This window comes from Haliotis asinina, chromosome 9 (assembly GCF_037392515.1).
Source record: "Haliotis asinina isolate JCU_RB_2024 chromosome 9, JCU_Hal_asi_v2, whole genome shotgun sequence".
Taxonomy (NCBI): Eukaryota; Metazoa; Mollusca; class Gastropoda; order Lepetellida; family Haliotidae; genus Haliotis; species Haliotis asinina.
In genome coordinates this window covers 59,813,967-59,840,857 of record NC_090288.1, presented here as the reverse complement: position 1 = coordinate 59,840,857, position 26,891 = coordinate 59,813,967, and the positions used below count along the sequence as shown (strand labels likewise).

Sequence of the window (26,891 nt, the reverse complement as noted above, 5' to 3'; positions counted from 1 at the left end):
CCTGGCATGAAACCGGATTGTAAGTTGGTAAGTATTTCATTGTCCCTAAAATGATTAAATACATGTTTGAAGATGCATTTTTCGAAAATCTTTGCAATACAGTTTGTTCCAGATATCAGGGAACACTTTATTATTTCTTGGTCAGATAACGATTTAGAAAGGCTGCATCAGGCATATTTTACGATCGCTTTAAACTGATTTCTTTCCTATGTGATTGCGATAGCCAAGGGGCGTGTTGTCTCATCGATCAGTTGAATGACTCACATATTGCGAGTTCAGATCCCAGGTATCATGCGACTATACGTCATATCACGTGATCATCGTTTCCATCATAAACGTTTACCTCGTGCATCACTTTGTTGATGACCATCATTAAATTATTACGTCGTGAACAGATTGTTTCGAACTGCCATCCATGTTTTCGTTTAGGTAAATCCACAAATGAGACATGAAGGTTTACCTCACTGGGTAGTGCTGTATTTTATGTATCTTTCTCTTTTGTGATATTTTACGACATTAACATTTTAATATGTTACTTTTATATACGTCATGTGCTGTATGTATTTAGTGTCTCATAGACCAATGGTGGCCGGGCACTTTTATGAAGTGTGTGACACAATAATAAAATATTTATCTTCTTTCTTCTTCTCTTCCTTGTATTACGTACATGGTGGTGATAACAAAGTATGGTGATTGCATGACAATTTGTAAGCAAAACCGAACCTACACAGCAACCGATTCAACTCAGCGAGCTAGACCGCCAACGATGTCTTGGAGACAGTGCATCTGCCCACGCACACACGCACGCACGCACACGCGCACGCACGCATGCACACACACGTACACTTGCATTCACGTCTCAATATATGGGCCCAAAAATTGAAATCGACATGAAAGCATTTTCGTCCAGAGCCATTAGAGGGAAACTGCGTGGGCAATTCGTTATTATGAAAAATGTTGCAATGACTCAATTTTTTCCTTCATCAAGACAAACACATAATTAATAAAAATCTAAATTCTACAAACGTTTTATGTATTTTTTGTATTTTCTGAGTGAGTGAATGAGTGAGTGAGCGAGTGAAAGTATGATTTGAACAATGTTTCAGGAACACCTCGACATGTGAACTTAATATTAGAGGGACGCAACGACCAACGTGGCCGTTTCTGCCAAGTGCTCAGGGAGTCGAACCCCAAATTATAGATTCCTCGCACACCCAAGGGGCGCAACTTTGCAAGTAAACTCAAACGCAACTCACGACCAGACCATCCGTGTCCATGGCAACAATGTGCAGGAAATCAATGCCAGTGCTTTTAAAGTGGCATGTTGACAATTTAAATCGAACTGTGTTTCGTAATGTCATGTAAAATACGAGAACCGTTATCAGTGCAGTCATGACTGTCGATCAAGCAGCGAGGCAAGTACGTAGTGGCTTAAACTCGAGCTTATAAGCCTGTGTTATTTCTGGAATTAACATAAAAATGTTCCCATTTCTACGTGTGTTCTACAATGCAGGTATAACAACTGGCGTGGCTGGTGTTCATATGTTCAAATGTCTGACGGATAAATATAGGGCGTCCTACCTCTCAGCGGACAATAATGCAAGTTGTCGCAGTATTGACAAAAGTACATGTATGAAATTCGGAAATCACAACACGCTGTCGAATGCGAGATTACCTTTGTTCTTAAACGCAAAACATCCACTGCAGAAAACATTGACAAGTTTAGCACTGCATACACATCTGTTGATTTTCTTAAAACAGGATGGGTAACAAGAACTTGCTAGTGAGTAAGTTAGGTTGTACTCGGCTGTATACGTTATTCCAGTGATGTCAGGGTGTTTCAGCATGCCTATGTGATTGAGATTGCGACGAAGGTGGCAGGCAAGCATCAGTTCACAAGTTGGACATATAATGTAAACTTGCTTGTGAACCATTCCTGTCTTGTGGTTTATTTGCGTGTGCCATGCGCACTGTTTTATGGACTACTGACCCTTATTGTACTTTAATATTCATGTCTTTCCGTGTAATTACATTTCATTCGCGGCAGTAGATTTTTAAAGTCTAACACTGATCCCGGTTGCCCTCTGTGTGTCACTACGTTTGTCTATAGCATTCTCTAAAGCACTGATATGAAGATATGATACCTATTAAGATTTCAATGAAGCAATGAAGGAACTTGATGACTTTGTATTTGTATTTGTCAGTGACGAATGCACATAATGACTCCTGGTTGTCCTTTCACTACATGTCCTTGTCTATGTTACACTTTGTTGCAACCATAATTCCAAGTACCTGTTAACGATTACACATTATATTGGCCTATTGCCCTTGGTCTACAGTTCACATACTGCTCAAAAGTTGCTAATGATATGAAATATCAATCACCCAATTAAAATATGAAGTACCCCTTTCGCTCTGTGGGGCATAAGGTTCATGGTGAACGGTCAGTGGCATTCAGTTATCTGAAGTACCCCTTTCGCTCTGTGAGGCATAAGGTTCATGGTGAACGGTCAGTGGCATTCAGTTATCTGAATTACCCCTTTCGCTCTGTGGGGCATAAGGTTCATGGTGAACGGTCAGTGGCATTCAGTTATTGTACGATATACACCGAGTACTTGGAAAGCTCTGTTTGGACGTATCGTGACAGAACAGTGTCACATCATCACTGAAACGACAACACGATTTGCTACTGAGGACTGCAACAACTAAATGCTCTCATTGCCCCTCAGCATCTGACTCTCAAAGGTGCCTACTCAATAACGTGCCCCCTCAATAACTGACTCTCCAAAGTGTTCACTCAATAACTGACTTTCCAACGTGACCCCTCAATAACTGACTCTCCAACGTGACCCCTCAATAACTGACTCTCCAACATGCTCCCTCAACAACTGACTCTCCAACGTGCCCACCTGATAAGTAACTGACTGACCTGATAATAACATCCAAATCCCTCTAACGTGTCCTGCAAATAATTCCCTTCGGCACGCCCACACCATAATATCCACTACTTGTTTCAGAGTATGTCTTGGACAGTATGCGTCTAAAGTACCCAGACTTTGTCTTGTGACCAGACTAAAATGGAGCTCAGGCACTGGGGTCCGTCCCTCGTACCAGTCAGGGTAGTGTTTTCGTTACTTCTTATCAAAGGTTCCCTGTCATCAACTTAAGTACCTGCACTCTTTCAAAGAGTGCCTCTGGGCGTGCATTGACGAAAACAAACGACATTTTCAACAAACAACAGCCCCTTGCATAGATCCTTGGGGGTACTTTACATGAACGTTACCATGACAACCAACTCACAGCAAACCCCGAGTCTACCACCACTGCTGTGCGTTGCCAGTCACGTTTTGATAAAGACAAGAGGAAGATATAAATTTGAATCCCCACATTCAGCGCAGCCGTTCCAATGCATGCCATTGAGCCTCTGAGCGTTTCAAGGATAAGTCAAACCTGTGGAGTTGACTACAGCGGACTGTGACTTACATGGAGCATTTCCTGTGAGATATGAGGCATCAGGGGATTACAGAACACAACAGAGCTGTACATAGGGCATTAGCAGCGTCAAATTCAGGCGACGTCCTTATGTCTAAGCAACATGTACAGCACATGCACTGTGTGGGCGGTGTGGGCGGCATACAGGTGGTGCAGATAAGGATGGTATACGGCCGTTGTAGATGTGGTAATATAAAAGTGTATGTAAGGTGAATGTGACAGGGTAGAGGTGGTGAGGGGTGGTGCTGATGTGAATGTGACAGGGTAGAGGTGGTGAGGGGTGGTGCAGATGTGTGTGTGACAGGGTAGGGGTGAGTGAGGGGTGGTGCAGATGTGTGTGTGGCAGGGTAGGGGTGAGTGAGGGGTGGTGCTGATGTGTGTGTGACAGGGTAGGGGTGATGAGGGGTGGTGCAGATGTGGATGTGACAGGGTAGAGGTGGGTGAGGGGTGGTGCGGATGTGGATGTGACAGGGTAGAGGTGGTGAGGGGTGGTGCAGATGTGGATGTGACAGGGTAGAGGTGGTGAGGGGTGGTGCTGATGTGAATGTGACAGGGTAGAGGTGGTGAGGGATGGTGCAGATGTGTGTGTGACAGGGTAGGGGTGAGTGAGGGGTGGTGCAGATGTGTGTGTGACAGGGTAGGGGTGAGTGAGGGGTGGTGCTGATGTGTGTGTGACAGGGTAGGGTTGATGAGGGGTGGTGCAGATGTGGATGTGACAGGGTAGAGGTGATGAGGGGTGGTGCAGATGTGGATGTGACAGGGTAGAGGTGGTGAGGGGTGGTGCGGATGTGGATGTGACAGGGTAGAGGTGGTGAGGGGTGGTGCAGATGTGGATGTGACAGGGTAGAGGTGATGAGGGGTGGTGCAGATGTGGATGTGACAGGGTAGAGGTGATGAGGGGGTGGTGCGGATGTGGATGTGGCAGGGTAGGGGTGAGTGAGGGGTGGTGCTGATGTGTGTGTGATAGGGTAGAGGTGGTGACGGGTGGTGCAGCTGTGGATGTGGCAGGGTAGAGGTGATAAGGGGTGGTGCGGATGTGGATGTGGCAGGGTAGGGGTGAGTGAGGGGTGGTGCTGATGTGTGTGTGACAGGGTAGAGGTGGTGAGGGGTGGTGCAGCTGTGGATGTGACAGGGTAGAGGTGATGAGGAGTGGTGCGGATGTGGATGTGGCAGGGTAGGGGTGAGTGAGGGGTGGTGCTGATGTGTGTGTGACAGGGTAGAGGTGGGTGAGGGGTGGTGCAGCTGTGGATGTGACAGGGTGGAGGTGATGAGGGGTGGTGCGGATGTGGATGTGGCAGGGTAGGGGTGAGTGAGGGGTGGTGCGGATGTGGATGTGACAGGGTAGAGGTGGGTGAGGGGTGGTGCGGATGTGGATGTGACAGGGTAGAGGAGGTTGGCGCAGATGTGGATGTGACAGAGTAGAGGTGGTGAGGGTTGGTGCTGATATGGATGTGACAGGGTAAGGGTGAGTGAGGGGTAGTGTTGATGTGGATGTGACAGGGTTGCAAAATGTAATAACACCATAGCTTCAAACGCATAAGAATTTAGTGTCCAATATTGAACAAAGGGTCAATCAATATGTGAGTAAGATCGCGGCTAACCTCGAGTAGTTTTCCTCACCAACCCTTATAACTCTCAGGTATTTTCAAACGATAAGAAGATAAACTCCGATAACAAGTCACCATTAAGAAAATCCGCTATGTTGAAATATCTGCAAAAGCAAAACTGATCGATAGATGTAAGGCTATGTTGCTGTGACAGCGTACTCCACCGTAGGCCTGTTTGGAGGGGAGGTGACCCTTGTTCCCGCCTCCAGCCACCTTTAGCACTGATCGAAGATATATAGCCCAGCACAGGCGTATCCTGGAGTCGCGCCTCGTGGTTCATGTGCAGTTCTATTCACCTCCCCACCACCAGCCCACACTCCACAGAGGCAACAGATACACGCACCGTCTCCAATGTTATCAGGTACAGCGGGAGCTGGAGGAACAGCTCTAATACACCCGTTATTAGTTTCAGTGTGATGAAATCGGTGTAGGTCGGTTTCAGCGATGACGACGTGGTTCCTGTCGCCGCTCATGGCACTGCTGGTTGGATGCACTGCCACCGGTGCGAAAGGTGAGATAGTACTGGAAATATTTCAAGATTTGTTTGTTCACTCTGATAGGCAAGTGGACTGAGATCATTCTTGCATGACCGAATGCCTATTTTTGATGCCTATCCCATATTTAATGTACGTTGGGGTATCTCATTGACCGAGAAGCGGCGAACACAGGAAAATACGTCATAAAATAAACTGATATAGAACTGGATGAGAATGTGGTCCTGATGATGAACAGCGTAATCTGAAGCAAAGATGATGTGATATAGGAGGAACTAGGTAGTGTAAGAGTGGTTTGATGCGGTACAGACGTCTCACGTTGTGTCGGAACTTCTACGGATCCGAACCATCTCTTTAATAGTTTGTTGAAGGACTGAGTTTCTTCTTTAGTTCTTCATATCGCGCATTGCCAACTCTTTTTGTGAGGAATATACACAGTCACACAGGTCTAACCCTAGGGTGAAGACACTGGTATGATAGTTTGGATCACTGACGTCTGAAACCTGGGATTCAAACTCCTGATTCCAGGTTATACTAGGTTAAGTTTAGTGGTTATGCCATGTCGTTCGGCCTTCCTGGGTTCGATCTGGTGCACACTGGATGGTAACACATTCTGAATATTCAAAAGATACCTCGATACGTTGGATGCTTATTGTATAAAATGGAAATTGCAAATAGATTTACAAAAAAAATAATACTGTCGTGTTTAGTAAACATGGTGGTCTACGAAAATGTGAAAAATTGTATTTTGGAAACGATTCATTTAAAATAGTTCCACAATATAAATATCTTAGAGTCTTGTTTACATATAACCTAAATATGCAAAAATCTGTTCAAAATGTTTGCATTAACGGTGAAGCTACTCTATGTGAGTTACTGAAATCAGTGAAACCGATAGGCAATCTATCGTACGAGTTGTACTTTAAAATATTCGATACGAAGATAAAACCTACTGAATGTACGGCGCAGAACTGTGGGGACACCAATAGTTTGAAGTCTTAGAACGAATACAAACAACAGCGTACAAGAGATGTTTAGGTGCACCGAGTAATACACCACATGTAATGGCTCCTGGTGAATGTGGTAGATACAAAATTTATGTAGAAACATTTACTAGATGTATTAGTTACTAGTTATCATTACTGCATATGACACATAACAGGCTTCATGAAAATCGTATGATATGATACTTTGTTTAGATAAACAAAAACGGAGTTAACTGGGTATCGTTTATTAGAGAGTCACTATTTAAACCTGGTCTTGGATACACAAAGATATATCAAGAAGTTGGCCATTGTCAGTTATTTCTACACGAGGTAGAGATGAGACTTAAAGATGTTTCTATACACGACTGGTACTCAGTTATAACTGAGAGTACTACATAGGACAATTATTCTCTATATATACACAATATTTTTCCAGAAAAATCTGTAACAAATTTCAACTTTCAACCTTGAGACGATACTTAGCTTTACTAAGAACTGGAGGCGCCCAATTACAGGTAGACATCGGACGTAAAAATAGTATACATTACATTACAGAAGACACGATTTGCAAATTTTGCAACTTTTAAAAGTAAAAGAAGATGAATTCCATGTTATTTTAAAATGTACAGTGTATAATGAAACTAGACAACAATATATTCCACAGAAATAAACACATTAAAAATTGTAATCCTGTAATGTTTTGCATACTTATGTCTGATAGTAACAACGAAACTCTGTGGAACTTCTGTAAGTTTTGTAAACACGCTATTTCTATTAGAAATGACAAGGTGAAAGAAACAAAATGTATGCCAAATATGTTAACTTTCCATCACCAGTGTATATATGTAGGATATTATGTTCATTTGGATATGGGCACGAGGCCACGAATACAATAAACTGAATTGAACTGAATCTTCAAAAAACACATGAACAAGTCATGAACAACAGAATCATAACATGAACAATGACAATAAAGCCTTGTCTAGGAATAAATTACACAACCATATAACATACTGATTGCATGTGTCTGAAATGAAAAATATATTATCTCACTAATTAAATGATGTTTCATGCTACAGGATACAAAAGCTTTACTAACCTTCCGAATAATGTAGCGGTACCTGAAAATGTCCCACTGGGGATGACAGTCTTCGTTGTGCAGCCGTCTGTCATGGGGATGACGTACACGATGAAGCCGTCATCCGGCTTCTCCATTAACGACGTTGGCCAGGTGCAGGTCAGCTCTGTCTTGGATTATGATGTGACCCCCAAACCTTTCACCCACAGGTTGACAATACGGTGAGATGGTCATTTCAACGATGAAAGTGATGATTTGATTTACAACATACTACATTTGCCGTTTTACGTCATTATTCAGGTTAGACGTCGTTGGATAAGATTAACATTTCGTTCAAGACATTACCGGGATGTGTCTGTTAGTGTTTCTTTGTTGCTTGCATATATAGTATTCCCAGAAATTATTGAGAATCATGTTGCGTCATGTAACTCATCACGTTTATTAACTTCTGGCGTTTTACTTACATAAACATGTTAAAACATCATCCTTTTACAGTCTCAGTCTTGTTTTAGTACTTTGTTAGACCTCCTCGCTCAGCAATGCATGCCTGAATACGCCTAGGCACACTACCCATCAAAGTTTGTAGGTAATCATGTGACAGGGTATCCCAATATTGGACCACCTCGGCCTTCATCTCTTCAATATTTCTCAGTCCCTTTTGATTTATTCTGTCCTTCATGACTCCCCACACATTCTCAATTGGGTTTAGGTCTGGGCTGTAACTGGGCCAGTCTAAAACTTGAACATTTTCGCCCTACAACCACTGTTTTGTGTAGCGCGCAGTGTGTTTTGGGTCATTATTATGCTGGAAAATCCAATCATCTTCATACAATGTTTGTGCTGTCGGAAGAAGGTGACCATTTAGAATGTCAACGTATCTTTCTTTTGTCAAGTTTCCCGTGAAAACACACAATGGCGTCACTCCGCGAGCCGATATGCCACCCCACATGTGAAACTTCGGGCTATGTTTTGGTCGCTGGTAGATAGGTTTGATAGTATCTTTGGTCCAAATTTTCACACAATTAGGGAAAAGCCAAACAGAACTTTCATCCGAAAAGAAAACATTATCCCAATCTTGATTTTCATGAGCCCGACACCAGTTTAAACGTTTTTCCTTTTGTGCATCTTTCATCAACGGCGAGGGAATTCCACGTTTTTTCACCCTATTAAGTCCCTGTAATTCCTGCCTAACTGTTTCATTGCATACCTGAGGACTTCCTCTGCTAATCATTTCATTTCTGATGTTCTCAACACTTTTCAATTTGCCCCTACTCACAATCTGCCCAAGTCTTCGGCGATCCACAACACTGAATTTCCTAGGTCGACCTCCCCCTGCTTTGTGCTCTATCCCGGTTCCTGTTTGAATATTCTTCAAAGTTCTGTATACTGTAGACAGAGGAATACCATGTCTACAAGCTAACACTTTAGCATCAGCCTCACCCCTTTCAAAATCATCTAGAATGAGCTTTCTTTTCTCTCTTGCTGTAAATTCTGCCATGTCAACAGAGGAAGCCGTCTGCTCAGACAAGGGAGATAACTCTTGACGTAATGAGCTGCCTTCTAAGCCTCCAAGAGTTGTCTCCCTTATTTAGTATGCTTAGTGCATAGTGAAAGCCCTTTTTCCAATCTTAGCATCATTAGAAAAAAACAAAGATTTTCTCAATAATTTCTGGGAACACTGTATGCCTGAGTGTGCGTGCGTGCTTGCGTGTTTTGTTGTTTGAATGTGTGTGCGTGTGTGCGTGTGTGCGTGTGTGTGCCATAGTGTGCGAGTAAGAGATTGAGCGTGCGTTTGTGTATGCACGAGCGTGCGTGTGTATGTCTGTATGTATGCCAGCGACAAGCATCATGCACGTACAATATATTTTAGGGTGACTGGGTAGACATGTGGTTAAAGCCCTCGCTTGTCACACCGAAGACCCGGAGACTCGAATCCACTCACGGGTACAATGTATGAAGCCCCAGTGGGTCTCCCCTTGTATATTGCAGAAAGCTACGCAAACTGAGCCACGTAGGGATTAATCGAGTGCAGCGCTGAACAACAAACATATATAGGTATAGTTATGTGTGATATAGATGTATGCTGAAATCTGTGTAGCAATCACTTTGTGTAACTAATGTTGGAAGAAAGGGGATGCAGATCCTTGATTTCCCATCTTCGGTGTTATGTAGCGCCACCAACAAAGCCGGGACGGCCTACACGGGTACCCTGACTGTTGTTGTGACCAACATATTTGATGTTCCTCCAGTCCTGCCTTCAACCACGCATGTTGTGACGGTGAAGGAGGAGGAGCAGTCGTCCCAGATCCTGCACGTTGACGCCACAGATGTTGAGGTGTCGTATGGAGATAAACTGACCTACACTTTATCAGGTATTACTGTGTAATCCAGGACCAAACAGAAGAACCGACTTGCACTAACACAAATATGTGTATAGACATTGTTAATTCCACACGGGGTATCATTCAAAGCAAACAATGTTTTGTGTGCGGGAATGCATTTTCATAACACCGCCTTTGACAGCGAATCACAAAAGATCAAACACAATAGCAACCGAGTTGTAACATACACGAGGAAGTTTCTAAATGGCAAGTTGCACCTACAAAGTATTTTCGCCAATATGAGTTAGAATTGTAATACATGTGTACTCAAATTACTCTCACCGTGTTATTAATAATGCAGGACTCAAAGTAACAGGACCAAGGCAGCAGACATCGTGTAGTCAGGTGTGGAAGGAAGCCAGGGTGGTCTCCCAGAAGACTACTGACCACTGTTTTGGTCTTGATGCATTACGTCGCTAATTTTATTCCAGGCCCTGACAGTATATTCTTCGCTATTAACGGGAATACGGGCAATATATCAGTGCGGAACCCCATAGATTATGAGGCGGGGTACCACGCCCTGTCAGTGGCCGTGTGGGTGGAGGACCTGGGAGGCAACACTGACCACCTAGACATAACCGTCCAGATAGAGGACGTCAACGACAACGCACCAACTTGTACACCAAGCATCGTTCATGTTACGATCCCAGAAAATACAAACAATGGTATATATTTTGTCAGCATAAACTTTGTGATCTGATGCTAATGCAGTCACATGTCCCTACTATACTACTAAAACACCACTTGTGGTGACACCAAGTATACTCTACTTCATTTAAATAGTATACAAGTGTTTACGAACCTGTATAGTATATTTACGAAACGCACTCTAGTGTGTAATATGTTTTTCAGACGAAAGTAGCTAGAAGCTGTGAAGACCATGTGTTTAAAAGAAGTGGTTCATTTATCACATACGGTCCAACGATACTTAAAGAATCTCACCTTAGTTAAAGTCACAAATATCCGAGCTTGTCGAGAATAATTTTACTTTTATCAACGAGTGTTGACATACGCTGCACAGAAATAGTTAGGGATATATGTAAATTTTGTAATTATAAATAGTGATCTATTTACTCATTGACACACTGCTGAAATATGAATCCTAACAGTACCAATATCCCTGACTTATCTAGTCCAGTATATTTATCAGAGGACACAAGGCTGAGATTCTATATATTTTTAAAATTCGCTCTTCGTTAGTATTCAATGAAAAGTGTACATCTCTGAACATGGTACTGCCATTAGACATGTTGTTCGGCGATGACATAGTACTGCGGTCTCGTCGTGTTTTTGACGTCATAGCATTGTGAGTCATGTAGCTGATTATTCAGGGCACTGTACAGAATCCACTGTCAATCCACTGGTCATAGATAAACTATATTAAATCCTTGGAGCTCAGAGGTGTACTTCATTTAGACGCATTTCTGAAACTTACTAGACTGCTTTACAATTCTACGGGCCCTTTCCAGAATATTCTCATACCAGAGACCATATAATACACCGACTCACACAGACCATAAGAAGATTTGATGTCCTTTTCTATTTGAGATATCTATGTAAAGTGTTTGTATAAAATCGTAGGTACCGTCGTGGCGTCCCTCGTCTGTGCCGATGTCGACTCAATGACCACATTGTCCTGTTCTGTTGTTTCCGGGGACCCCAGTTCAAAGTTCACAGAAACTGGGATGTTAGTGAGGACTGACGGTTCTCTTGACTACGAGACGACGTCTTCGTACACATTGACTGTCCATGTCTACGACGACCACAATGTATCTGTACGTCACACCACTGTCGTCACAATCGTCATACAGGTTAGCTTTGAAATGTATTTTAGTCATAAAGATATGCATGTATTTGATATGTAAACACTATTAAACATCGTACAGGGCATATTGGCTTCTACTGAATATGAAAACATGCTATCATCTAAGTATTCTAGTATGTTCATGTATTTAGTGTGCATAGTATTGCACATGTCACCTCGCATAACACGCCAGCATTGTCGTTCCACCCACAAATAGTCTCCGTCCCGTACATGTGTGTACACACGAGACTAGCGCTATAGAAATACAGCATGATGTCCAGTGTACCATCCAGAGAAGTGTGAACAAGGGTGTATGACAGGTGGTTGGTGGCCATGTATCATTATTGTAATCCATTGATTTTCATACGTGTGATGTGGTAATGTTTCGCGCAGGTTGAAGACGTTGACGACACTGCTCCTGTGTGGGTGACGTTGGAACAAGCCATTCCCGTGTCGGAGGCCGTAGTTCCTGGCTCTCCCTTCTTCACCGTACTGGCCACCGACCCGGACACATCTCCAGGAAGTGTCATCACTTACATCGTCGCAGGAGGTCCGCATGTCTTGGTCTCATTGCTGTCTGTATGAAAGGTTAACCCTTTCCTTTCTTCAATCAGTCTGCCAGGCAGTCCATCCCCGACCTGCCTCGGGCTATCTCTGATATGTTTCTCTGTACCCCACCGATAGTGAACTTGGTCACGGTGAGATTGGAGTCTTTGTGATTCACAAAGACTCTGTGACATATCGCAATTTTAATATCGGCAAGGGAAGAACGAGATACGGTAAATGGCTCGTATGTCTACAAAATCAATGTTACAAGAGGTTTGAATTCACATTTACTTTCATTAGGTTTCCATCAGTACTAAGTAAATATTATGGCTTTAAAAAGCTACTGCTAATCATGTAAAACCATTAAATCTCACGAAATTAATCACTGTGTGTTAAAAACTTCGTATATTGTGTTTTATGCGCTAAAAACCGTACATATCAATTTCCAGGAATTTACCTTATGTAAATTGTTGTGATTATGAAATTGATGTAACGAAAACGTCACTGATTGTGACGGGTCATTCCCACTCGCAAATTGGATCTAAGGGTTATAGTTCGTCCAGTTTGTTTGCATACTGAATGTGATAAACTACATGGCGTTGTTTCACCTGGTCACTCTCAACTGTATGGCTTGCGTTCTATAAAGTATTTATATTGTTTTGTCTTACCTCAGGCACAGGCAAGGACAGTTTCACAGTAGGTTCTCTATCTGGAGAGTTGTCTGCCCTTGTGACCTTGGATTATGACAGAACCACTGAATCCTATGACCTTGAGCTGATTGCAAGTGATGGCCTTCACAACACATCAAGTCTCAATCTGACCCTCAACGTCCTGGACGTGAACGACAACGTTCCCGAGTTCCGGGGAACACCGTACACATTTTCCGTCATGGAAAATTCATCCTTCTCAACTTCTGTAGGAACAGTAAATGCAGCTGATGCCGACGGAGGAAAAAATGGACAGTTTATGTTTTCCTTAGATGTGTTTCTCCAAGGAACGCCGTCCCATTTTACTATTGACCAGAACAATGGTACTGTCAGTACTACAGGGGGACTAGATCGGGAGAGTGAGGACGTTTATGTAGCTCTGGTCAAGGCTATAGACAAAGGACAACCTCGACAAACTGGGACTGCCACAATCGTTATACATGTCACCGACATCAACGACAACTATCCTGTGTTCAGTGCCGCCACCTATAGGGGATCTGTCATGGAGCAGCAGGTGAACTCCAGTGTCCTCACAGTGTCCGCTACAGATAGGGATATCGGCGAAAATTCTCAAATAACATATTATTTAAATTCATTTCTTTCAGGATATACATCACATTTTTCAATAGATAGCTCCACTGGTGCAATTTCACTGAATATTGCAGTAGATCGAGAAAAAGACCCCACCATCACCTTGCACGTTCTCGCAGTCGATGGCGGGACACCAGCGTTCACGTCAACAGCGACGGTGATGATTGACGTGGAGGACGTTAACGAACCGCCACAATGGGTGACGACGGCTGACGTATCTATGACTGAGGGTTTAGCGGCAGGCGTACACGTCGCTACAGTGACTGCTGTAGACGGAGATTTCGGGACTGGTGGTACGGTGGTGTATCGCATCACCGGCATAACGGCAAGTAAGTTCCAAGTTGATGTTGCTGATGGTTCAACACGTAATATTGGATGGATGGATGGATGGATTACCGGGCGTAGGTGGATGGATGGATATGTGGGTGGGTGGATAGATATGTGGGTGGATGGATGAATAAACGGTGGTGGTTGGTGGTTGAGGGTAGATTGATCGAGGGGAAGGTAGGGCGGCTTCAAGAATTGCTTATTTTTCTGTTTATTTGCCATCACATTTAGGTGATGGCAGCGCTTCCTCTGGTGTGTTTATCGTGAGTGCAGTTACCGGGGAGGTCCGAACTACACGTGTTTTGGACTGTGACCAGGGAATCAGATCATACAACATCACCTTCAGCGCCACTGACGGTCTGGGTCTGACCGCTTTAGACAACTTCATTTTGACCGTCAACCTGACCGACGTCAATGACAACAGCCCTGTGTTTGGGAAAATCACGTACTCACTTACAATAGCAGAGAACGTGATGATCGGCACAACAGTAGCTACTGTGTCCGCGTCGGACGCAGATGCTGGAAGTAACTCCTTTATAAAGTACAAATTAGATAAGTTCCTGGAAGGCGAGCCTTCCCACTTTTCCATCAGTAGTAACGTCGGCGTCATAGTGACTGCAGGTCGACTTGACAGAGAGACCAATGACAGGTACGTGTTCGTGGTGGTTGCCCAGGATACTGGCGTCCCTCCGCTAACAGCTTCCACCACCGTCTCTGTAACAGTCACAGATGTCAACGACCACGCCCCACGGTTTAGCTCAGCTCTGTATTTTGGTCAGGTGGTAGAGGACGCCCCCAAGGGCACCTGCATCACGTCGGTGACGGTGACGGACAAAGACATAAGCAACAGCGCCAACGTGACTTTGTCTATTACTTACCCTCAGCTTGCTGTTGATACATTCACCATAGAGTCAGGTTCAGGGAGAATCTGTCTACGTAAGACCGTAGACAGGGAGGAAAGGGCCTTCTACACATTCACCGTCCGGGCTGAAGATGGCGGATCCCTGACTTCGACAACCAACGTTACCGTCCATGTCATCGACGTCAACGATAATCCACCTGTAATGTGTCCGGTATTTTACAATACTGAAGTTGCTTACACCGGTGTCTGTGGCAGCTCCATCACCACCGTGACGGCTACAGATGCAGACAGTGGTGAAAATGGTCAAATTACGTTCTTCCTGGAGAGGAACGTATTTAATTACTTGTTCTCCATTGACCCAGATTCAGGTACTAGTATATAGGTCAGTAAAAACCGAGTAGATATTATTGTCATGATGTAAACAGTCATGTTACATTCGTTGAAGGCGTTATTGTAACACTCAGAGAAGATGTAAAGCAGAGGTCGCTAGGAACAACACTGGCTAGGTTTCTTACTGTGAGATCTAATCCGGTTTTAAACTGGTCGTCAGCGATCGACCCTAGGAGTGACTGGTCCGCCTCACTGACTTGTTGATACATACATCGTATCTCAGTTGCGCAGACCGATGATCATGTCGTTGATCAGTGCTTTGTTTGGTCCAGACTCCATTTTATTTACAGAGTGACTCCATACAGTTTGAATATTGCGGAATGCAATCTTGGTTTCCAAATCACCTTTTCAAATTACGTGTCTCTAAAATGTAAATGTGATTATAAACCAAACCTTACACGCGCGGAAATCACTAAAACGACATATACTGAGTTACAAATTATTCTTCTTTCCCAAGGAAAAGTATTACCAATTCTGTTACGACATTTCATGACAGTGTAAAGTATTCTGTTCTATCCGCAAGTACGACTCACTCAGTCCCTCATTCACCCCCTCCCTCCATCTCTCTCTCACTCACTCACTCACACTCACTCACTATAACCTCTTCAGTGGGTATAGGTAGTCCTGTGTTGGCGGTTGCAGAGTTGCGTGCAGTAGGTGTGCCAAGATGCCCTTTTGTTTGAATCTTATCTGTGATGAGCACCTATAATGATCCTTTGTGATCTTTCAACTGCTCCTGGGTTTCCTCGGTTAGTTTTAGAACCAGATCCTGATTCATTTCCTTCCGTAGGAGTCTTTTCCATGAAATCTCAAGCCGGGAAGAGTTCACGCTACAGACTGACGGCCGCAGCACAAGATGGCGGAACCCCGTCACACAATTCATCTACGCTGGCCGTTATCCGCGTCGACACGTTAGATCTCAAGGAAGTAGCGGTCACATTTAGACTCAGCATAGACGAGGCTGCGTTTGAAGCAAACTCTGCAGTGTTTATACCTACCATAGCATCCATTGTCAAGATCAGCTACCCGTCAGCCGTTGTGAAAGTGTGGTGTGTGGAGACGAGAAGTGGCTCGGCGGTGATCCCCACATCCTCAAGGCGAAAACTGCTGCAGTCGACTAGGCAAGCCCAGTTCTTTTTACCAGTCAAACTACTATTGGGTAATTATGCAAAGTACATAAAATAGTTGATTAGATTTTGTTATGTTTGTGTAGAGATATCATTATATTGTGTGAGGATATCATATTATATCGATGCTCAAAATATGCCTCTAGAGGAGCTGCCTAATTTCTTGACAGAAATATCCTTCCCGAGAAGGAAGAAGGATTGGTCAGTAGAATAACGGAAGAAAACCTTTGACTGGTTATTAAGTTGTTTTCACCTGGCCAGATCTTCTCGTCACATTTTCACATTTCAACAAATGTCCTGTGTCACTAAAACATATCATGTTTAGTTACGACATCTTCCTCTTTAGGTACAAAGTGGCAAAGGCAGAAAATAATCACTATAAATTAACCATCAGAACAGGTTAAATTTGGTGTAAAACACCAATAAAAAGACTATGTGGAATGATCACTTAGAATAAAAAACGACACTTACATATACTTACAGCTGACTTATATGACACAATCTATTACATTCTGGTGCAAAGAGAGAAGACTTATCCAAGTGAAATATGAAGAATCCATGTGCAACTACAAGATGTTTAAATCTGGCGTTGTGTACCTTACGTGTGACTTCCAACGAAGTACATAGCAACCTTCCGTTGTAACAACTTCTACTCAATACAGGAATCTGGGGCTGTATTTACAAAAAATCTCAGAAATTTCTTAAGAATACCTTGGTCGTCATAAAAATATATCCCGCAGCTACAGATTATGAGCCCAACTAATTATGCAAACTTCATCGAGGAAGTTCTCCTGCGTTGTACCCAGTAACATCATCAGCCAATATTTCTTTTAAAATACAACTTTGCATAAATTCGCCCAGCTCCTACAATCCACTGTTATGAAAACAATCCACTCTAAAGCTTCCTTTCCAATCCAGTCCCGTTGACGTTCACGTGTATGCTGTCGCTGACAACACCACCGACGACATGGACAACATCAACAAATCCAAGACATTTCTAACATCAGGCCAGCTGTCGCGATCCCTTGCCTCAGACCCCAGTGGAACGCCAGTCGGACAACTAACAAGTAAGTGTGACTTGAAGGCTGTTACCGAAGGACAACTGACACGGATGTAGTATGAAGATGGTTTAGGTCATGTAGGGTAACTGAAAGTAGATTTGACTAGAAAGCTGTTCAAATCCATTTGGACAACTGACGGGGCAAAGGTAAGACTAAAGGATCGAAAAATCAAGTTGATGAATTGTGGAGTGTGTTCAGTTCCAGTAAGAAAAGAAACAGGTACGTGTTTCTCGAAAGAGGGTCAGATCCAGTAGGCTAACTGACAAGGAGGTATGGCTTGGAGGGTGTTCACATCCAGTAGGACAACTGACAAGGAGGTATGGCTTGAAGGGTGTTCACATCCAGTAGGACAACTGACAAGTCGGTGTGGCTTCTAGGGTGTTCAGCTTCAGTAGGACAACTGACAAGGAGGTGTGGCTTGGAGGGTGTTCAGATTCAGGAGGACAACTGACAGGTCGGTGTGGCTTGGAGGGTGTTCAGATTCAGTAGGACAACTGACAAGTAGGTGTGGCTTGGAGGGTGTTCACATCCAGTAGGACAACTGACAAGGAGGTATGGCTTGGAGGGTGTTCAGATCCAGTAGGACAACTGACAAGGAGGTATGGCTTGGAGGGTGTTCAGATCCAGTAGGACAACTGACAGGTAGGTATGGCTTGGAGGGTGTTCACATCCAGTAGGACAACTGACAAGGAGGTATGGCTTGGAGGGTGTTCACATCCAGTAGGACAACTGACAGGTAGGTATGGCTTGGAGGGTGTTCACATCCAGTAGGACAACTGACAGGTAGGTGTGGCTTGGAGGGTGTTCACATCCAGTAGGACAACTGACAAGGAGGTGTGGCTTGGAGGGTGTTCACATCCAGTAGGACAACTGACAAGTAGGTGTGGCTTGGAGGGTGTTCACATCCAGTAGGACAACTGACAAGGAGGTATGGCTTGGAGGGTGTTCAGATTCAGGAGGACAACTGACAAGTAGGTGTGGCTTGGAGGGTGTTCACATCCAGTAGGACAACTGACAAGGAGGTATGGCTTGGAGGGTGTTCACATCCATTAGGACACCTGACAAGGAGGTGTGGCTTGGAGGGTGTTCAGATTCAGGAGGACAACTGACAGGTAGGTGTGGCTTGGAGGGTGTTCACATCCAGTAGGACAACTGACAAGGAGGTATGGCTTGGAGGGTGTTCACATCCAGTAGGACAACTGACAAGGAGGTGTGGCTTGGAGGGTGTTCACATCCAGTAGGACAACTGACAAGGAGGTGTGGCTTGGAGGGTGTTCACATCCATTAGGACAACTGACAGGTAGGTGTGGCTTGGAGGGTGTTCACATCCAGTAGGACAACTGACAAGGAGGTATGGCTTGGAGGGTGTTCACATCCAGTAGGACAACTGACAGGTAGGTGTGGCTTGGAGGGTGTTCACATCCAGTAGGACAACTGACAAGGAGGTATGGCTTGGAGGGTGTTCACATCCAGTAGGACAACTGACAAGGAGGTATGGCTTGGAGGGTGTTCACATCCAGTAGGACAACTGACAAGGATGTATGGCTTGGAGGGTGTTCACATCCAGTAGGACAACTGACAAGGAGGTGTGGCTTGGAGGGTGTTCAGATTCAGGAGGACAACTGACAGGTAGGTGTGGCTTGGAGGGTGTTCACATCCAGTAGGACAACTGACAGGTCGGTGTGACTTGGAGGGTGTTCACATCCAGTAGGACAACTGACAAGGAGGTATGGCTTGGAGGGTGTTCACATCCATTAGGACAACTGACAGGTAGGTGTGGCTTGGAGGGTGTTCACATCTAGTAGGACAACTGACAAGGAGGTATGGCTTGAAGGATGTTCACATCCAGTAGGACAACTGACAAGTAGGTATGGCTTGAAGGATGTTCACATCCAGTAGGACAACTGACAAGTAGGTATGGCTTGAAGGATGTTCACATCCAGTAGGACAACTGACAAGTAGGTATGGCTTGAAGGATGTTCAGATCCAGTAGGACAACTGACAAGTAGGTATGGCTTGGAGGGTGTTCACATCCAGGAGAACAACTGACAACATAGTATCAAAGAAGTACACTGCAAAAGTTTATTAAACCTTAGCAACATTTCAAATTTGATGTATGACGGATTATCATAGAAACATTGTTTAACAAATCATCATATTAATGTTTATATCCTAGCACATTAACAACGAGGGCTACCCGTTGATTGTGTGGCAAACAGACCGTAGAACTATACTATTGCCTATAATGTTTCATTAAAACTTTGAACACCTGATCCGGTGAATGTTGAGACACTGAATAGTGAATGCCCAGATGTATTTTCAACAGGATCTATAAGACATGAATGTTTTCAATAATCGTCTATTTGTATGTGTGTCTGCTTTGCAGCAGGCGCGCTGAAATATTTCCATATCGAGGCTGTAACCTCGTACCACCTGGTGGTGACCCCTTGGGAGGAGACAACTGCTGGTATAGCAATCATCACAGTCAGTGTATTCCTCGCTGTGGTGCTCATCGTCGTTACAGTCGTTGTCATTTGTTACGCCTACAAACGCCGAAAGAGGTAGTATTTGTTACTACGGACGCCATAATACGATCGTGTGACTGTGTGAAGTCGTCTCTCTAAGCTTGTGTAGTCAATATTTTTTCTAGGGCTCCCCTGGAGGTAAAGGTAATAAATTCCAGGTTCGACTCCCATTTAGGCACTATAAATCCATTTCATGCGTAGCCAAGCGTGATATTGCTGGGCACCCCCGCCCCTCTCAATGTATGAGATGGATGGATGGATTAGTATGACACGGGAGCAATGTCATAATACATGTACTGGGTGGGCCGGGATCTTTGCTAATAATTTCCATCACCTGAATGCCTAGTTAAGACTCGATACCTGCCGTAACATAATACTTGCTGTCATAGCTGAAATATTCTTGAGGATATGCATGTAACGAGATGGGGTCAGTGACCCATGAACTTTGTTATGCCTATTCTGTAGACCTTTGATAGAGTTGTTGCTGTGCTTGTACAGCAATTCTGATTTGGCGGTACTGTTAATCGTTCTGGTAAACATGTTCTCAGATTCACGGGTTAAGTCTGCTGTAAATGCTAGGGTTACATGATGTTCCTGGCCAACGTCCACGTTTCACCCGTAGAAAGTCTTGACAGAACGCGCAAGATGATCCTTGATCAAATCTTGATCAAAACGTGAGAAATGTGATGGAACCCATCAGAACGCGACAAGCCCCTGGGTGAAACGCAATGGCGTCCTTAGTGGAATGAGGGCCGAACCGTAGCGCGTCTTTGAGCTTCAGGGACTTTCTTAGATACCGTGATAGACCGAGAGAAAACTTAGCAAAACATGAATTTGGACAAATATATATAGAAACAGAGTGCCATGGCCGCCGAAAATATAGTGTAACCCTAGTATAAGGAATTTAACTAACGGGAGTTTCACTTTATAGAATTATTCTCGTTAAAAATTTAATATATATATTGTATATCTTGGTAGGCCAGTGTCGCCCCACCGTCCCAGCCATGTGCACTCGTACAGACGTCACGACAAGAAGCCCAGTAAAGGTAATATTGTGTGCTTTCTCAAGACCTGGCGTACGCACTGCACCCACACCCACACAAATACGCTCGCGCGCGCACGCGCACACTAAAGCTCTCCTATAGGATCATTCTTCAAGACGAGCAAGAGTTGCATATAATCCATTCTTTGTTTCACTACATCTAATTGAACTATTGATGATATAAGATCAATATGCATGAGGCCATTTCATTGCAGAGTTTGATATCGGCTATCAGAAGAAACATCCGCCCCCTGCTCTGATGTCAATTCCGCCTCCTGTAAGTATGAAGACTTGACACTGTCCTACCCAGAGTTGCATTAGCCACGATTCGTCACATCTTACACTGTTCAGTCAATATAATGTACAATTTTCATAACTGTTTTATTTTTGATGAATCTACACATCTAATTAAACATCTTTGTTAAAATGGTTCTGAGACATTATCCTAAAACTTGTAATACTATTTCGATTTGCATGGTGAACCCCTGTTTACATGGAGTGTACTGCTCCACGTGCTGTCATCGAAGCCTAATGGATAGCAAACGATGCAGCCGGTTTGAAATATGTATTGTCAAACCTTACTGACGCAGTAAAAAAAAATATTTACGTAACAGTGTGTGTGTGTGTCTGTATCTATGTATGTATGTATGTGTGTGTGTCTGTGTGTATGTATGTATGTATGTGTGTGTGTGTGTGTGTGTGTGTGTGTGTGTGTGTGTGTGTGTGTGTGTGTGTGTGTGTGTGTGTGTGTGTGTGTGTGTGTGTGTGTGTGTGTGTGTGTGTATGCATGCATGTATGCTGCACTTGTACTTTATAGTATTGTACAGCTGTCCCGATACGCACCTGGCTTGAGACAGGAAGGAACACATCAGTGATTTTAACTGACCATTTAGAAGATAAATTGTTTGAACCATAGAATAGGTACCAATATTGTACACAAAACAAAATGTGTTCAGTCATTTTTAAAAAATAAACTTGATCAGTAACAGATACTCTCATATTAATCATATTAATTTCAGTTACTGCAATACCACTCTGTTCTTCCATGGTGCGAGTAATCTCGATTCGTGATTGGTTGCAATCAGATTTAGTTGTGCAATCAGCGACGTTGTTTCAAGAGTGATCATTCGTAAAGCCTTGGTAATTTCTTCACACTTTGGGAAAACTAGAACCTCTTCCCGGACAATCACACACGCATCAGTCAATATATAGTTACTATATATAAATAGAGTAAATTTTAAGGGTCTCACAAGTATCATGCACCTTTGTCCATATTGCCGGTGTTTGTAGTTTTTTATGAAATCGCCAAAGACCAAGTTGCTGGGACGGAAGTACACAAAATTAGGACTTTTCATCATGCAATTTATATTGCATGTATTTGACATTTGTTCAGGAGCTATTGACCCACACATAAACTATATAGGCCTGTTTTGTAAAATCCCTTCCTGATGATCCCTACCATACACATAACACACTCTTAGTCTGGTCTTATAGGAGAGAGCAAGGTTAGATATTCCCCTTGTCTTGCAGATCTGAGTGGTACATGCATGTTATAATGCAACATAGAATCCATATACCCGTCTTTAGTCCAGTCTCAAGCACATGCTTAATGTTGAACGCAGCGTTCATCCCATACTTTTTGCAACCGCAGACCTACACGGTGAAGCCCCTGCCTATGAAGAGTGGTGAAGACGGCATCACCAGCATCGACTACACCAACAAAGGCGGGAGGGTGATCAACAGGGACTTCCGTGGCACAGCCGTGGATGAAGGTAAATCTCGTCACTCGAACATAAAGACGATAATGACAATAATGATATATAGTCATGATGCTTTTTTAATGTTACGTTTTAAAAAATACGAACATAATATTTTGTCATACGTCTCACCAGTAGTTTATAGTTTATAGTAAGACCTTCATTCAATCTATACGGGGGATATAGCAACACATCCTGATGTGTAACAATTCAATTAACAATGTCAACGCCATATGCATATACAGACACCGAACACACCAAACGATTGTAAGACGTTTGGGGGATGGTGTGATATTCAAGCTACGATTGGTCCTTTTGAGTTAGTGCTACCGGTTGGTTCGTGCCCTATCGTAAATGTTCTTATATCGCATCAAAACCTTGTTTTGAGCCATCTTATTTGCACATCGAAAAGACTTAGCAAACCGTGTTAACAACTTGTGTTAACGGTACGTACGGTTAAGCAAAGTGCTTCTAAACTATCACAGTGTCCTCAAACAGAGTGTGTGAGTATCGTGCTCTTATCAGAACGCATTCAATCAACATGTTCGAATTGTGCACTGTGCATTAACGTGTTCAAATTGTGATTAACAATTTCAATACAGAAGGGATGTGTTTATGAATTTAGATTGAGAGATACACTCTTAATTTTCAGCGTAAATGTATTTTCATTTAACTACATAAAGATACGTACAAGCAACGATCTAAGTGCTTGTTCATAAGCACCAGATTTACGAATAACTTTAAACAATTCGTAATTCGATCGTAAATAAATGAAAAATGATGTAAAGTTTGGCCAGAAGCTATGGTCACAAAATGTCCAACTCTTTCTGGGAGCTGGTCCAGGAATCTGGTGTTCATCAGTGCATTGCTGGAAGGAGCCCTGGAACACCTTGGTATCCATGTCCCCATTATGACACACAGTTTCCACTGATGAAATGTGGAACAGTCAACGAGAATCTTAAACATGTCCCCATTGTGATACACAGTTTCCACTAATGAAATGTGGAACAGTCAACGAGAATCTTAAACATGTCTTCATTGCTCGGAACTTGTGGGAGGTTCAGTTCTTGACCTGGAGTTCGTGTGAAGTGTTGTCTATTTCAGATAACAATTTGTGTGTTACCCGCATTCAAAGACCGCAAGCTATGATGTTATTTCAGCTACAGGACGGGTATACGACTATGACGCTAGGACGAACCAGAGACGCTGGATGACGACACCCGAAGGGAAACCCGTCCGAGTTACTCATCACTGACATTGCTATGAGGATGTCCGTATCAAGTCAGCAAGCATTGATAGTGTTTACTTTCCGATTGATACGAAATACAGGTGTTGAAGTTGTGAGTGAGTAGGTTTCGTTTTACTTTGCATTTGGCAATATTCCAACTACATGGCTGCGGACTGTAAAACACTCGAGTCTGGAACAAACAATCCACTGATCCTGAGCATCGATATACGCAACTGGGTGACAATGATATGCGTCAACGAAGTCAGCCAGCCTAATCACCTAATCCCGTTAGTCGACTGTTATGACAAGACAAATTTTGAACCGGATCTTCACGGATCTGGTGTTGGAATACCCGTGAGGATTATCTCAGTGATTTTTCCCGCTTGTGCAGGATGGCATTAGCGTTTGAGGACCTTATCGTGGATGTAGAAAACAAATGTTTTTGTTATGATATGGATGGAAACAACAATACCAGGCTCTCTCGCCTGTTGAAATTTCCCCATTGTTCTCCTCTTGATGCTAATTGTTACATTCCCTTTGTTTCTAGAATTGTCAGCACCATTCCTGTGACCAAAGTGTCTGAGGCATTTATCCTATCAGACTGTCCTAATGGTGGCACACTGTCGTTCAGCTCAGTCCTGGGTACTAAAGATGTCACCATTCGTTCTATTGTGAACGTTTCTTTGAATCGGACGGGTGTATTTCCTTGACGACGGAAGAATAAGAGTTTCCCATCATTGAATGTGTCTCACTAAACAGGTGTTTGCACGTTATGCAAAGGATATAGATATGTAGACCAAACAATGTATGACGTTAAGACACACAACACGGAATCTAACGCCTTATCAACAGCTTTGTTGTACATTAGAGGTACAGTCGTCAGCTCTTCAGCAGATAACTCGTCTCTTGAGCCTTCAACTGGTAATTGCTTGCCATTAGAGGCACATGATTGGCACATGTCGTTGGCTCCCAATTGCGCACATCGATGCTCATGATGTTGATCACTGGATTGTCTTGTCCAGACTTGATTATTTACAGACCGCTGCCATATAGCTGCAATATTGCTGAGTGCGGCATAAAACTAAACTCACACACCCACTCAGCTGGTAATTCTAAACTTTAACATTATTAGACCAGTGTATTTATTTATTGTGTTGGCTTCCTAATATGTTTATAACTGAAAGGTTACCCTTATGGTTTGAGGTTTCCTTGGTGTTGTATCGGGGCTCTTGCGAAGTGGAATGTCTCCCAACCATGTTGCAGGATGCTGCTTTGACAGACATTCTCCTACCTACTCACACCCTCACTCACTCAGACGTGTACTTGATGTGCATATTATATATGTCAGTTTTATATATGTTCTGTTCGACACAGTTAATCAACTAGAGGTGGACAGATGATATAGATGGATGTAACTGGGATGTAAGTGTTTCACTTATCTTCACGGAAAGTATCTGTATATCGTGTATTTAAATTTGCTGTGTCCGCTTATTATTTCAAATGACGTCTATGACAAATGTAAACCATTGTTCATGAGTCACCAAATGTTAAAGTGAACAGCTATAAATTGGTCGGTGAGTTGGATGGAACCCCCAGGTTCCTAAAAACGGGAATTCGTGTAAATTTATATGCGCTATTGTTTCAATGGGTCTGCATCCGCGGTATGAGAAGGCAAATATTTGACGAAAGGTTTAATCTATCTATACCCAAACTAAGATCGTGGATTTCGTTACCATTTATCTATATGTTTTTCCCAGCTCCCACGTATTGGGTTCGAATCCATAACTCGATCTAATGTTGATTCTTGGTTTGTCAGATTCATATTACTAAAGTTGTACAGAAAATAGGTTTTCGTGTGACAACAGGCTGACATGACCTGATCAAACCGACATTTCGTTTAAGGCAGTGTTAAAGTCAACTCACTAACTCACTGTAAGCGGACCGTATTACCTATTCACGGCCTATAACTATATCAAACCTCATAGCTTTAGGATGATGCGTCTTGATAATGATAATGTCATGACTCGGAGGAATTTTTAGAATAAGGATCGCTTTGAGAAGGTAGCCCTTTGAAGCGCTGTAACCTGAATGTTTCCAAACAAGACTAAAAACTTGTCTGTGTATGACAAGCCAGCCGTTGTGTGATACTTCGTTTAAATGAGCTGTGTACACTAACGCAACACGGACAGTTTACTTACAAAAGTTTGTTACAAATGCAGATACAACAGATAAAAACATTCATATCACAGAAAGCTTGTGTTTTAAAAAAGACAACATATCTCCTCATGAAAAACAGCATGGAAACGTCATGGGAGCACATAACCAACACTTGCCTTTTCCCTGAGCTAGGGCTTACAGTGTAAACTGAACCCTGGTTAATCCGGACATGATCACTCCAAGGAAAATGTACTAACGATGTTTAGTTCCTTACTTTCCAACAGCAGGGAGCCCTGGTCTCAGACAAACGAGGTCTCGCCACATGTGCTTAACAACATAACCAAGGAAAACATGTTCGAGCACGCCAGGCGCTCTTGTCGCTTGAGATGGACACACATAATAACGTAATGTACAAAAGTAATAAATAATATTAATATACATGACATGGCTAATAAAAATGGCAGAATCTTACGGCATCATTACGCACAGGTTTGCAGTTGTGGGTTTGTAACAGATCTAAACTGCGAAAGATATCAGGATTTGACCAAGGATGATTTCAAAACGCTACATGGCTGAATCACAGAATCGCCTCATGACAAGTAAACGTAGGGTCCAAAAACAACTATGATCCTGTATCAATCCCATCATAACCAAATATAGACTGCTTCTTTGTTTCATTTCATTGTTTTGCGTTGACTGTTTAAAAATTATTTATATTTGTTTTTCAAC

At 43.1% G+C, this 26,891-nt stretch overlaps 1 protein-coding gene across 1 annotated transcript; it reads left to right on the top strand.

Moving 5' to 3' along the window:
- The first annotated feature begins 5,543 nt into the window (after positions 1 to 5,543).
- On the top strand, positions 5,544 to 24,121 carry LOC137297355 (protocadherin Fat 4-like). Its single transcript, XM_067829363.1, has 15 exons — positions 5,544 to 5,610; positions 7,659 to 7,878; positions 9,830 to 10,029; positions 10,470 to 10,703; positions 11,620 to 11,849; positions 12,236 to 12,392; positions 13,062 to 14,015; positions 14,245 to 15,243; positions 16,056 to 16,386; positions 17,311 to 17,459; positions 19,840 to 20,014; positions 20,957 to 21,032; positions 21,238 to 21,297; positions 22,672 to 22,792; positions 23,938 to 24,121. Exons 1-15 carry the CDS (start codon positions 5,544 to 5,546, stop codon positions 24,030 to 24,032), a joined length of 4,068 nt encoding a protein of 1,355 aa, XP_067685464.1. The 3' UTR covers positions 24,033 to 24,121.
- Positions 24,122 to 26,891: the final 2,770 nt, after the last annotated feature.

Bases quoted from the DNA above. Each gene is read 5' to 3' on its own strand.
- LOC137297355 (XM_067829363.1), top strand. From the start codon at position 5,544: ATGACGACGTGGTTCCTGTCGCCGCTCATGGCACTGCTGGTTGGATGC. The intron at 5,611-7,658 runs GTGAGATAGTAC...TTCATGCTACAG, and splicing joins CACTGCCACCGGTGCGAAAG to GATACAAAAGCTTTACTAAC. The intron at 22,793-23,937 runs GTAAATCTCGTC...ATGTTATTTCAG, and splicing joins TGGCACAGCCGTGGATGAAG to CTACAGGACGGGTATACGAC.